We start from the raw sequence: 12,234 nt of genomic DNA on the forward strand, positions 1-12,234 counted from the left end.
CAAGTTTTTATCTTTTATTTATTTTTTTCAAATTTACAATGTGTTGTTTTGAAATTTTCAATTTTTTTTCACTTACAATGTCTATTTTTCAAGTTTTCAATCTGTTCGTTCACTTTGAGCTGACCCTGATTTGACACAACACAACTGTTTCATTATGAGAATAAAATCGCATATTTACATAGTTATACTAACCTATACATAACTATACATAACCATACTTGCAAAGTTATAGGCTAAATTGTATGACTTTTTTCCCATAAATTTACATGTTTTAAAGTTGTACATTTATGAGAAAAACTCTTAAATTTACAAGATTAAATGTCATTTAAATATTACAGAAATAATTAAATGCATCAATGTAAAAAAAAGCAAAGACACACTCAAGTCACATTTGATTCATTAAATATTGTGATTATTAATTAAAGTCAAGAAGAGCTTGATTGATTGGTCTAAAAAGATATTGTTTGCTATTATATAATGTTAATGTCACTCTTCATGTATGAAAATTATGAAATAGAACTTCTAGTTTAAAAAAATAGCACAAAAAACACAGAAAACAGAACAAAAGACAGCAAAATTAGAACAAAGATCGCCCTTTTGTATTTGTATATTGGAGAGTCTCTTTAATTTGAAAAATTAAATTCTTATGACCGTTTCTTTTTTTCTTTTTTTTCTTTTGAGGAAAGTTGTTATCAGAGTCCCAGACGTTGAATCAATTTATAGAAGTAATAACTGAGTCGTATTATTACTTTGTTAGGGTGTCACACAAAAATGTAAATTTTAACCTCTTTTGGGACTTATGCAAAGGAAAAAAACTAGTAATAATTTCCCCAAATTAAATTATTTTGGGTTTTTAAAATTAGATGTGCAAAAAAAGTTTGTTTTCAAATTAATACCAAAGTACAACCTGTACATATACTTGTGTTACAGTTGGAGCTCTGCATTAGCAAACCCTTACAGGTTACCTGGACTGTGTGTTTGTATTTGAAGGTCATGCTAACAAAAAACCTGGATGTTGCTCGAGGTCTGGTGAACGGCGCTCGGGGCGTGGTGGTGGCATTCGAGTCTGAAAAGCAGGGTACGTTTTTAACTTTTTCCTCCTAAATCATCTTCAAACCTCTGCTGTGCCGATAGTTTACTGGTCCGTTGTTCGATTCTGTATGCAAAGTCACAATGTTAATTTCTCCATTTCTGGGGACAAACTTTCTCGCAGAACAGTTTCAGAAGAATATCTGTAATGAACAGGCGGAGGCTGATGGATCCATGTGCAGAAGGTTTTCTTATGAGGGAAGCTGGGAGACATCCTGGTATGAGAGCAAGGGCAGATGGGAAATGTAGTAGGAGAACCAGGAAGTAGTCAGTACTCGGGTGACAATTCCTGTTGATGACCAGAAGGGGAGACGGGGACCGATTCCTGACATTATCCATCCATCCATCCATCCATATTCCTTTGTTGGGTTGCTGGAGCCTATCCCAGGAACTGTCGGGTGAAGGCAGGGACAGTTTGCCAGTCCCACACAGGGTTTTTTTTTTTTTTAAATCAGTTCCGAGGGGGACCTGGTTGCAGACAAGATGGTGGCTGAAAATCAGTAGCCGGAAGGAAGTCCAAAACCGGAACATCACACACACATTGTGTGCCACACATTTGAGCCCAAAAAATACTCTTGTTTTTGGACGACATTAACAGTTACATTTTTTATGTTTTAATCTTTGAACTTTTCTGTCAAAACTTACAACCGTCTTTGACATCCTGTAGCTCCTTACATGATCAATGTGAATTTACTGATCTGCAGAGAAAAACAGTTTAATGCTGGTAAGCAACACTTTAAAGTAGCTTTTTCAGCGATATGCAACACATTACTAATATAAAGCGTTTTTTATATAAGTGTTATATTTATTATATTTTGGCACTTCTCTCTGCGACAGAGTAAGCTCATTTAAGTTGATCGTGTAAAAGATTGAAGCAGTCAATTATAAACTCTGGTCTGGAGCTAAAACTCCAATGAAAAAGTCTTAAAAAATCTAAACACTTTTGTTAAAATCCTTTTTGAAATTTATTAAGCATTTAACCTCTTTTGAGGTTAATCATGAACACTAAACTGTTTATTCACATTAAAACGTTTAAAGTCTTGTGGAATTTCCTTTTCCGGCTAATGATTTTCAGCCGCCATCTTGTCTGCAACCAGGTTCTCTTGTCTATTTCTGCAGGTTTTACTGACATCTTCTCACAGTTTAAACGGTGGCTTCACATTTGCATTTATTATTGAAGATTGTGCTGCTTTCCTTTCCAGTCAGCCACTTTTAGTTATTTTATACACAATTTTTATTTTTTTTAAATGACAAAAGCAATCAGACACATAGGTTAAGCTCAGCTGCTAATCGTACTGTGCAGAAAATGAAAATAAACAATCTTAGAATCCAAATAATTAAATAAATAAAAGTTAAATTGGAGCTTTGTCATATTTTATTATAGTTTCTCTTACATTATAGCACATCCACGTTTTTTAAGACAAACATACATTTAATGTTAGTCCTTGTTTGAGTTGTTGTGCTTGTATGTTGTTTGTTGGTAAAGATCCATGTTTCTGAGAGCTGCTCTCAGATCCATTAATATGGATCGCTTCAGACGTGATCACAGACGGGAAATCAATCATACGGTTACATCTGTAACTGTACCACACACCTTCAACATCAGCAGATCATACGTATGCCTCTGTAATGTATGTGAGACTTCTGATGTATCGATCACAGCTGTCATTGATTGTGCAGTAACTCCGTCCACTCTGCAATGAAGAGTCTGATAATGACAGGGTATTGAACCAGCAACCCTCTGGTCAAAGCATGCAGCTAGGCCTTCCATTAGATGAAGAGAAAGCCAGTGGTGGTCAAATTAACCCAACAAATAACCTGTTTGGACACCTTCAGATGGAAGACATTTGTCTTTTTGTGAATTTCTGTCTCAGAAATGGCGTTTATAGCCGCCAGACTCTGCTGGAGCAACTCATTCCTTCTAATGTGGAGGAAAAAAGTAAACATCTAATCTCTGCAGGGCTTTATTTTATTTTTCTAAACTTAACAATTACAGATCTGTTATTGAATCTCAGGTTGAGCTGAAAGAATATGGAAAAAGCAGAGATGTATTGCAGCAATATCAGCCTCTTGTCCGGCCCACCTGCTGACTCATCGTGTCCCCAGGACTCCCGCGGGTGCGATTCCTGTGCGGCGTCACCGAAGTGCTGAGGCCCGAGCGCTGGGTCTTTAAATCTGCCGGCGGCGTCCATTTAAGTCGAGCGCAGCTGCCGCTTAAACTGGCCTGGGCCATCTCCATCCACAAGAGCCAGGTCAGTACAGTGCATGTTCATCAACCGGATTCATCTGGATTTTTACTGTTTTTTTTAAACATTTTCTTTTCATTTCTATTAAAAAAAACAGATCTTACAGAAGATCTTGAGCCTGGGAAATGAAAGGGAACAGAGTGACGATAATTTATCTTTTCTGGCTTTTTTGGGGGGTTTTGTAGGAACTTTGAAGAGTGTTTAATAATGCTAATTCAGCTGAATGGTTTCCCGTTTTGGGTGCAAAGTACAGTAAAACCGTTTTGAGGGATTAGAATGAAAGACAAAGACCTGGAAAATTATGGTCCATGGTGGTTATTTTTATCAGGATTTTTTTTAAATAAAATTGTTTTGATATAATGTATTAATTTTCCATTTTTAAATAGTAATTTTTGATCAATTGATTAATCTTATTTTAAAAATACAGTTATTCAAATCAAAATGATGAATTTTATTTTTTTATCAAAGTTTTTTGATCAAATTCATGGTTTCCTTTTTTTCAAATATATTTTTGATCAAATTATTTAATTTTCCTATTTAGTTATTTTGATCAAATTGATTATTTTTTCCTTTTTTCAATTAATTATTTTCATGATCCATGAACGTCTTTGTTTTCCTCGTCTGAGCTGGAATCTGGATCAGAACTGTACGGCTGGATAGCTCCAATATTGCTCTCCATTTTTGTTGCTGCGGTGCAACCAAAATGGAGATTAGTTTACTTTTTTAGTTGTTTTTATACCTTTAAGGCGTTCAGGAGTTCATGTTGTAACTGTTGATGCTGCACAGGCTTTATTCATGTGGAGCAGAGCCTCTTTGTGTGGGCTGTTCTGCCCTCTACAGGGAGGAAACACAATCATTATTACGTTTTTTTGTTGCTGCTCAGCGACAAGGTTCCATTTAGTATTGAAGGCAGGTGAAACCAGTGCTGATTTAACTCCAGGAGGCACTTTTCCTTTAGAAAGGAAATTGAAATGGTGACCCGGTCCTGCACCAGTGCTCCCAACACCCACAACAACACTCTCCACAGCCTCCACATCTCACCACAGACTCAGTAATTGGATTGAGGGAAGTTTGGTTGCAGTTAGCTGGTCATCACACTGATCCTGAGGATTCAAGGCATGATCCCAGATTCTACGCATTTCCATCAACTTTCTGTTTCTTTGTTGTTCAGAGGCATGATGGGATGGAAGGTACTGCCAGTTCTATTGTTAATATCCTACAATCCATCCAATTATTTTCATCTGAAAATTCTGGAAAGAGACAAATAAACTCCCCTCAGGTGTTCCCTGCAAAAACATCTAAAACAAAACAAATATACTGGGGATTTAATTATTTTTATTCTTAAAGGATCACTCATTTAGAATTCATTGTGGGTCATAATGAATGTACAAATTCATACACTTGTACAAAACATTATGAAAATGCAGGTAAGACTTCTTGGTTTTACTGAAATCTTCTGGACTGAATTTGACTTGATTTTAAATTATTTTAAAGTCCCACTCTGATCATTTCTTGATTATTATTTCAAAAGCGTTCCCAGTGGTCTTATAATTTTTACTATCGCATTTTTAGCCAAAAAAAAAAAAAAACCTGTATCACGACTGTAATTTATTAGAATTTTGCCTCTGAGTTCAGACAAGGAAAACAAAGACATGCATGGATGTAGTCGACCAAACATGGACGCAACAGAATGGGGCGGAGCTTGTGGCCCGCATAGAATATTTTCAAACTGATTTTTTTTTTTCATTTGCTTTTGATTCACAATGATTTAGGTAAAGAAATGATCAAAAGTGCAAGTTAAATCCTAATTTTATGTCCTACATTGTGAGAAAATGCCACAAAAACACTATTTCCATCTCAGTTTTTCATCTAACAGGAACAAAAATTATGTGATATCAGTGTTAGAGAGAAAAACTAAAATTGCTTTTTTTTTTTTTCCCCCTTCCCTCCTTCCCTTTCAAGGGCATGACTTTGGACTGCGTTGAGATTTCTTTGGCGCGCGTGTTCGAGAGCGGCCAGGCTTACGTGGCCTTGTCCCGGGCTCGGAGCCTGGAGGGGCTCAGGGTCATGGACTTCAATGCCCACGTGGTGCGGGCCGATCCGGACGTCCTGCTCTTCTATAAGAAGCTGAGGAAGGAGAGGCTGCTCATGCAGGTGAAGTCTGAGTGAGCTGCAGAAGCAGAACTCGCCCCTCGTTTGCTTCATCAGTTTGGACTCTGCTCTGGTTCTCTTGTTGTGATGCTGGAGGAAATCAGTAGTAGAGTCGTGTTCACACCTTCTCTTTCTCTGCAGGCCTCCATGGATGAATTTGTTGCCAATAACAACAAAGAAAACTTCTAAAGAAGATATTTTTGCATCTTTTTTATGGTATGCACTGTGTGCAAGAGACATTTTTTTTTTTGTATTTTTTAAATTACCATTGTGTCTTTAATATTGCAGTGGGACACTGTAAGAACAATGGAGTCATACTGCCACCATGTGTTAGTTTAAAAAAAACTTTTAAAATATTTTTTTCCAATAAAATTTTAGTTTTATTACAGTATTGTTTCCGTGTTTTATGTTTTTAGAAATGTATCATAGATGTCGGCGTATTTGTCTTCAGTGATCAGATGTGACCTGTGTTTACTCAGCAAACCTCCTCAGACCTGGTAAACACCAGATTGCTAATGAAGGCCAACATGCATTTAATGAAAGCCAAAAGTTGGTATTTATTCACTGCTGCATATGGCTAAAAAATAAATTTAAATAATCTTCTAAATGAGCTTATTTCTAATTTGAGGCCTGAAACAGGTGTGAAAATGGTTAATAGAAATGGTTGCAAATGTGTAAAACATTAAAAAAGTACATAAGAACAGAAGGTCTGCAGTCTGTTGAAGATAGTGGGGAAATGAAAAAGTTGCAGAAACACTATTTGAGAGCAGTGATTATCCAGATAAAATTAACACATATGATCAAAAACCTTTGAAAAACTGGAGACATTTCAGTACAGATGAGATCACGCCGCAGAGCTTTTATGGAATGACTCACATCAGCTGCATTAGTATCTGCAGATGCAAACTAATTCTGTATCATGGTATAGGAAAGTCATATTTTAACATGGTCTAATTAATGAGTGGTTTATTGTGGGACAAAATGTCCTAATTTAAAATCACAGGGTTTGTGCCCTCCGTATTAAATAAAAAGGACATTTTATTGTGTTAGCGAGAAAGGGCAGTAAAGTATGAACTGTATAAAAAGCTTCAGCCTTTTAAACATTTTACCCTGAACTTTATCCAGGGTTTAAAGACACACTCCAATGAAAATTTTCTGACAATTGTGGCAATTTTCAGCACAGTGCTTTATCAAAAATGAGTGGGAACCGAGCAGGAGATGAGCTGATGATACTATGAGCAAGACGGGAAATCACAGCTAAAAACGAGGAGGCGGGCTGAATGACAGGAAAATATTTTTATAGATACAGTTCAGTCCCAGATGTAGTTCTGGTCAGACTTTTAAGTTAGAGATTTAAGAATCAAATTAAATGAATACAATTTTATTTTTTTGTTGTGATTTGTTGGTGCTTTAACAACACATTAGTACCTGTAGATTAATTTGTATTTTTGGGCTAATTGGATTAATGTTATAAATATTAAGTATTAAACAAGTTCTTGAAGGTAAATCTCTTGTGTTTACCAACTCTTTGGCTCCTCTATTAAATAATTTCATCTTTCCGGTCCTATTTTCTTTTTTATCCAAACTTATGTACATCTTTTTCAGCTTTGTGATCTCAAAATGTTTCTTTCAGTACATTTGGCCTCAAACATGAGTATTTACAGGTAAGTAAACAAAGGTACTTCTCCGTTTTCTAGATCTTTCTCACAACACATTTCACATACAAGCCAAGTTCTAGTAAATTGAAAGGAAGAAGCAGGTAAACCAAAGATAATCTTTATTTCCAGAGTCAGTCCATACATAATCCTGAGGTGAACTCTTCATGAGTGAGGGGAGTTAACATGGTTTGACAGTTCAGGCATGTCTTTGCAGACACATTGAAATCAAAGTAGCACTGACTGCAATATGTGGGTATTCTCTCATTGGGTACAAAAGGGCGTCACACACTTTCAAAGTGATTATGGACAGACAGCTGATTGCTTCAGTGTTTGAAGTTCAACAGTTCGTAAAGCTGCACTGCGTATGAACGGAGGAGGAAGGTCATTTCACGTTGTGGAACAGCTTGTGTGCAACCTGCAAAACAAGAAAGGGAATGATGTTTTAGCGGGGATCTTTTTGGGTAAAAGAAGGATCGGATGACGAGCATCTCGTCAGCCTGCTAGTTTTAGATGCGTAACACTTACACAATGGTCCCGGGCATGCAAGAAGTCAAAGAGCTCCTCTGTGCAGTCTTCCTCGGTGTTGGACCTGGAGCCCACTCTGGTTTCACAGATTTCCAGACGCTCCTTGGCATGCACACAGTGTTCGGTCTGCTCACATTTTGCCCGTATCACTTCTAAGGGATCCTGGAAGACATTTTTCAAACATTTTTCAAATTTGTTAAAATAAGACACACAGAAGACCTAAAAAAAATGTTCTTCGACATCGAGCAGGACAATATTTTTACCTTCATGTATAACCAAGAGGCAACACAGATTTAAACATGTTACTGCACTGGTAAAATCAGGCAAAATGGTCATTTTTGTGGCTTCAAATCAGTCTAATAGGGTTCATCCACTATTATTTCCTGACCCAAAAGTCTTTTGCTTTTCTGTACAAAAAATAAACTGGACAATAAAAAAACCTTCTGTTGAAAGTTGGGACTTAAAAGTGAAAATAAAAATTGCTCTATATTTGCTTTCTATGCAGAACTCATCAGAAGCATTATAACATTTTTATTAAACATGTGGAGCAATTTGATTTTAATAAATTTAAATTGAAAAAATAAATTTAAAAAACTACAATGCAGCTAGCCCCGTTCTCGACTTCAGCATTAGCCCTTTTTACCCGCCTCCACTGACTGAGCGGTGTTTACAAAAACAATCAATTTTCAAAATTGCAGCTTTTCTGTTGGTTTCATCTCCATAGCAACCATTTTATGTTTTGGTCGCCTGGGCGTGACGAACAGTTCTGTATCATATTTAAAAGCATCAGCAAAAGTACAATTTTGAATTTCCTTAGCAACCAATGTTTTTTGTTAACCACGCCTACATTTCTAATATAGTCACATCATATGTTCGATATTTTTGTTCAGCCTGAGCCAATGATGCATGCATGATATTTTCGCAATATTTTGGTAAGAAATGTGCGATCGAAGGAGGGAACACTACTTTTGCGAGCTCGCCACGCTAACACTATTCAAAATCTACAACTTCTAGTATCAATATTTTTCCTCAAATAGCTTCCGAGTTATTCTTAAGGAGTTAAGAGGTGATAAATCGAAATCCAAATGAGGAGTTTACATTTGTAGCTGCTACTAAAGGTATTTATTTATTTATTATTCAAGATGGCGGCCTCCTCCCTAGGTCAAACGTCAACAAAACTTCAATTGTGGATGTGGACTTAAGCAGGTGGAATGTTTGTGAAATTTTGCAAAGATTGCTCGAACAAAAAAGTTAAGTTATTTTCCCCGTTTTGTGCAAAACTGTTAAAAACCGCCAAATTTCACGCTTTGCTACAAAATGCCTGCCAAGCTGTAGGTCCTGTGCCCATCCCATAATAATTTTAAAACTTTCTTTGGATGTTACAGTGTGTGTTTTGGTTTTGTTGGTGGATTTGGAATTATTTTTTGAGCCCATTCATTTTTCCCCGTTATGATGTTGTTCATTTGTGTATCTGATTTGTTAGCATCTAAAGAAACTAAATAAATAAAATAAATAAGAATGTGTGTGTATAAAACCAAGTTTATTCAATGTATCCACTTTTTCCCACTTACCACCATTTCTTCCTCCTCTTCCTCCTCCTCCTCCTCTTCTTCCTCTGCAGGTGCATCTTCTTCCTAGTTATAAACATATAAATATACGTTTAAATCGTGTCTTGACAGTGTGATAAATAGGATACTAATCTCATTAAATAAACTTCAAGAAAAAAGTACTTCCAGCTTATTAGTTCAGTCTATGTGACAATAATTGGGTCAAACTGGCTGTTCTTTAACAATCAAACACTTGTGGAAACAGGTATAAGTACAGTGGACGTACGTGACTGTCTTTGACAGCGTTACTCAGCTAAACCGAGAAGCAGAGTTAGCTGACAAGCTCAAACCTTAGCAAATACAGTAGCACATAATGGCGGTTGGTAACACTTTTCATACCTCGTCGTCCGGCTCTCCGTATGTCAGCATCTTTCTCTCAAATCCCATTTTTTTCACCGGTGAAGCTTCTCGAAAAGTCGGCGAATCAAACTCACGACTTGTCAATGTCCCTACTGGAGAAAGCAAGGTCGGTCACACGCCGGAAACTGCTATGAATAAAAATTCTCACTCAATCTCACGTTCTATTGGCTTAAATTTGACAGACGTCCTCATTGTCCAATCACATTTGAGCTGAGATTTTCCCTGGCCAATCAGAATTTTTTTGTGAGTGCGGAACTACATTATGGAAAGAACAGGAATGACGGAACGTAAACCGGGTTGTACCGCAGCATGGCCGGGTTTCTGAAGAGCAGCAGGCTTCTGCTCAGAAAAACGACAGATTTAAGGGTTTATACGCCTCGGAGGAACCGGGTCAAAGAGAAATGGGTACATTTAAAATACTTTGATGCAAAAATCTGCTTGTGATGTGTGTTTAATGCTATTTAAATATAATATAAGTACAAAATCAAAAATAATTTGATGTTTTTAAGACACCAACAAGCTTTTACCCATCACAAAAATAGATTTAAGATAGTGATTATTATTGTTTACTGCATGCTTGCTTAAAAAAACGTTTTTATGTTTAATTAATTTTAGGTTTAAGGGATCCCCCCCCCCCATTCTACTTATAAAAAATATTTGTGGGAAACAACCCAACTTTTTTTTGACCCAATGAAATGAAAAAAGTATACTGTAGTGCCTCTCTCCTAATTAACTCTTAAGTTTAAATTAGATAATTTAAAATGAGACAGTAGAAACTATGTTTTTCTTACCTTTAGATTTAAACTACCATCACAAAAATACAACAAAGACAAAAGAACAGAACACAACTTCTTTCTTTTAGGCTGCGACACGTGTCAAGCACCCGCCCACCAGGCTGGCCCTGCAGCATTTCGACGCCACCTATGGTGCCCAGCTTGGGGAGCTGTGGCCTTCAGTGCGAGTCGCCCTGTTGACAGAGAAGAAGTATGGTGCCTTGCTCAATAATTTCTCCATTGAGTCTAGTATTGCAGATCTCCAAGCCCAGAGATGTAGAGACTTCATCAGCAACAGATATGGAGGGGGTATGTTTTTGTTTACTCTATGTGATGTTGCTGATTATTTGAGGTCAGTTTACCCATCATTTGTCTCTGTAGCTGAACCATCAGAGGTTGGAGCTGAGAAGCAAACCAGAGAAGCTGATGCTGATGATCAACAAATGTCTCCTCCACCACTCAGCCCAAATATCAAGTGCTTTGTGTTTCCAAGAGGTGATGTCACTCGGTTTAAGCCTGCAAGGTGAGCAAATGTCTAAAAAAATATTTATCAAGGTCGCTTCAGTTTGACCTTCAGGTGTCTTTTGTCATCCTAAGACCAGATAAGCACGGCCTGCTGGGCTACTACCTGATGGACGCGGCGTCTGTGTTGCCTTGTTTGGCGCTTAACGTTCAGCAAGGTCACACAGTGCTTGATCTCTGCGCTGCTCCAGGCGGAAAGACCTTGGCGTTACTTCAGACTCAGCTCATCAGTGAGTGACCACTCATTTCTCTAAAACATCTTTGTTGGTCTTCATCTGACTCCCAGTTCTAATCATTTCTCACCGTGTTCTGTTGATGCGGTAGGGTTTTTGTGTGTAAACGACGCCTCCGTTTCCAGAACTTCCCGGCTGAAAAAAGTCCTCCACAGCTACGTTCCTAAGCAGTTTCTGACAGATGAGCAACTCCGCGTCACCTCGTTTGATGGCACCAAATGGGGGGAGATTGAGAGAAACACGTTTGACAGAGTAAAGCCCCGCCCCCAAAAGATTTATTCTGAAAAATATATATTCATGACCTGATTGAGTACTTTTTGTTTGTGAATCCAGGTCCTTGTTGATGTTCCGTGCACCACAGACAGACATTCACTTCTGGAGGATGACAACAACATATTCAGTCGAAGCAGGATGGGAGAGAGGCGAAGGCTGCCACAGCTACAGGTGGAGCTGCTGCTGTAAGTTTGACCCCGACGTCATAGATTTGTGCAATTTTTTTTTTTTTTTCCCCACAAAGTTAGAGGAATATTTGTAATTAAAGTTGTTGTCTGATTTGAAGAAATCACAGCTGAGATAAGTGCTTTTTGAAGTAGCTTTTTAAAGCAGTGATGTAACAAAACTGTACTTTAGTGTTTGCAGTGCTCTACACGTGGTTCTTTTTTTGTTCCTTTTAATGTTTTTCTCCCAGCTCCCAAACATTCTCTTGTGTGAATGTGATGTAAACGTAATAAAACTCTGTGTCCCACACAGAGCGGGAATCCAAGCAGCTTGTCCTGGAGGAGAAATCGTCTACTCCACCTGCTCACTGTCTTTAAACCAGAACCTGAGTGTGGTTGAACAAGCTGTATACCTGGCTCAGGAGAACTTTGGCATTCAGCTTCAGGTATTTGAACTAAACTGATGTAAAAAATGTTAGGAATTAAAGCAGTTGTGGGACAATAATTAAAAAAAAAATAAGCAAAAAGCAATGTTTTTGAAACTAATTGATTTGATTTGTTTACCATGATCCACATTCATTCTTATTGTTCGGAGATCAGAGACATCTGAAGCTTTTGTCCCTTAAGCTCAAA

At 37.5% G+C, this 12,234-nt stretch overlaps 3 protein-coding genes across 5 annotated transcripts in view; 2 read left to right on the top strand and 1 right to left on the bottom strand.

Moving 5' to 3' along the window:
- The window catches only part of pif1 (PIF1 5'-to-3' DNA helicase homolog (S. cerevisiae)), an 11,903-nt gene extending 6,028 nt beyond the window's left edge, over window positions 1-5,875 (top strand). Inside the window, exons 9-12 of the mRNA XM_024274454.2 lie at window positions 991-1,078; window positions 3,196-3,341; window positions 5,298-5,489; window positions 5,628-5,875. Of these exons, the coding sequence (XP_024130222.1) occupies window positions 991-1,078; window positions 3,196-3,341; window positions 5,298-5,489; window positions 5,628-5,675 (474 nt within the window). The 3' untranslated portion in view covers window positions 5,676-5,875. The remainder of the gene's footprint in view (window positions 1-990; window positions 1,079-3,195; window positions 3,342-5,297; window positions 5,490-5,627) is intronic.
- A 1,371-nt stretch (window positions 5,876-7,246) lies between these two features.
- On the bottom strand, window positions 7,247-9,776 carry LOC112147123 (cytochrome b-c1 complex subunit 6, mitochondrial). Its single transcript, XM_024273265.2, has 4 exons — window positions 9,616-9,776; window positions 9,241-9,303; window positions 7,670-7,831; window positions 7,247-7,559 (listed from the first exon to the last, which is right to left on the bottom strand). Exons 1-4 carry the CDS (start codon window positions 9,661-9,663, stop codon window positions 7,527-7,529), a joined length of 306 nt encoding a protein of 101 aa, XP_024129033.1. The 5' UTR covers window positions 9,664-9,776; the 3' UTR covers window positions 7,247-7,526.
- Window positions 9,777-9,885: 109 nt separating this feature from the next.
- The window catches only part of nsun4 (NOP2/Sun RNA methyltransferase 4), a 5,915-nt gene continuing 3,566 nt past the window's right edge, over window positions 9,886-12,234 (top strand). Inside the window, exons 1-7 of one of the 3 annotated variants that reach the window (XM_024274418.2) lie at window positions 9,886-10,041; window positions 10,499-10,718; window positions 10,791-10,932; window positions 11,007-11,161; window positions 11,256-11,416; window positions 11,498-11,622; window positions 11,915-11,996. In XM_024274418.2, the coding sequence (XP_024130186.1) occupies window positions 9,946-10,041; window positions 10,499-10,718; window positions 10,791-10,932; window positions 11,007-11,161; window positions 11,256-11,416; window positions 11,498-11,622; window positions 11,915-11,996 (981 nt within the window). In that variant the 5' untranslated portion in view covers window positions 9,886-9,945. Of the gene's footprint in view, window positions 10,042-10,498; window positions 10,933-11,006; window positions 11,162-11,255; window positions 11,417-11,497; window positions 11,623-11,914; window positions 12,048-12,234 lie in introns of all 3 variants that reach the window. The other 2 variants (XM_024274417.2, XM_024274416.2) reach the window with 2 other exon arrangements.

The sequence above is a fragment of the Oryzias melastigma genome, linkage group LG17 (genome assembly GCF_002922805.2).
Source record: "Oryzias melastigma strain HK-1 linkage group LG17, ASM292280v2, whole genome shotgun sequence".
Classification (NCBI taxonomy): Eukaryota; Metazoa; Chordata; class Actinopteri; order Beloniformes; family Adrianichthyidae; genus Oryzias; species Oryzias melastigma.

Coding starts and splice junctions, on each gene's coding strand:
- LOC112147123 (XM_024273265.2), bottom strand. CDS start 9,663: ATGGGATTTGAGAGAAAGATGCTGACATACGGAGAGCCGGACGACGAG. Junction 9,304..9,615: donor ACGGAGAGCCGGACGACGAG/GTATGAAAAGTG, acceptor GTTTATAACTAG/GAAGAAGATGCACCTGCAGA. Junction 7,832..9,240: donor AAGAGGAGGAAGAAATGGTG/GTAAGTGGGAAA, acceptor AATGTCTTCCAG/GATCCCTTAGAAGTGATACG.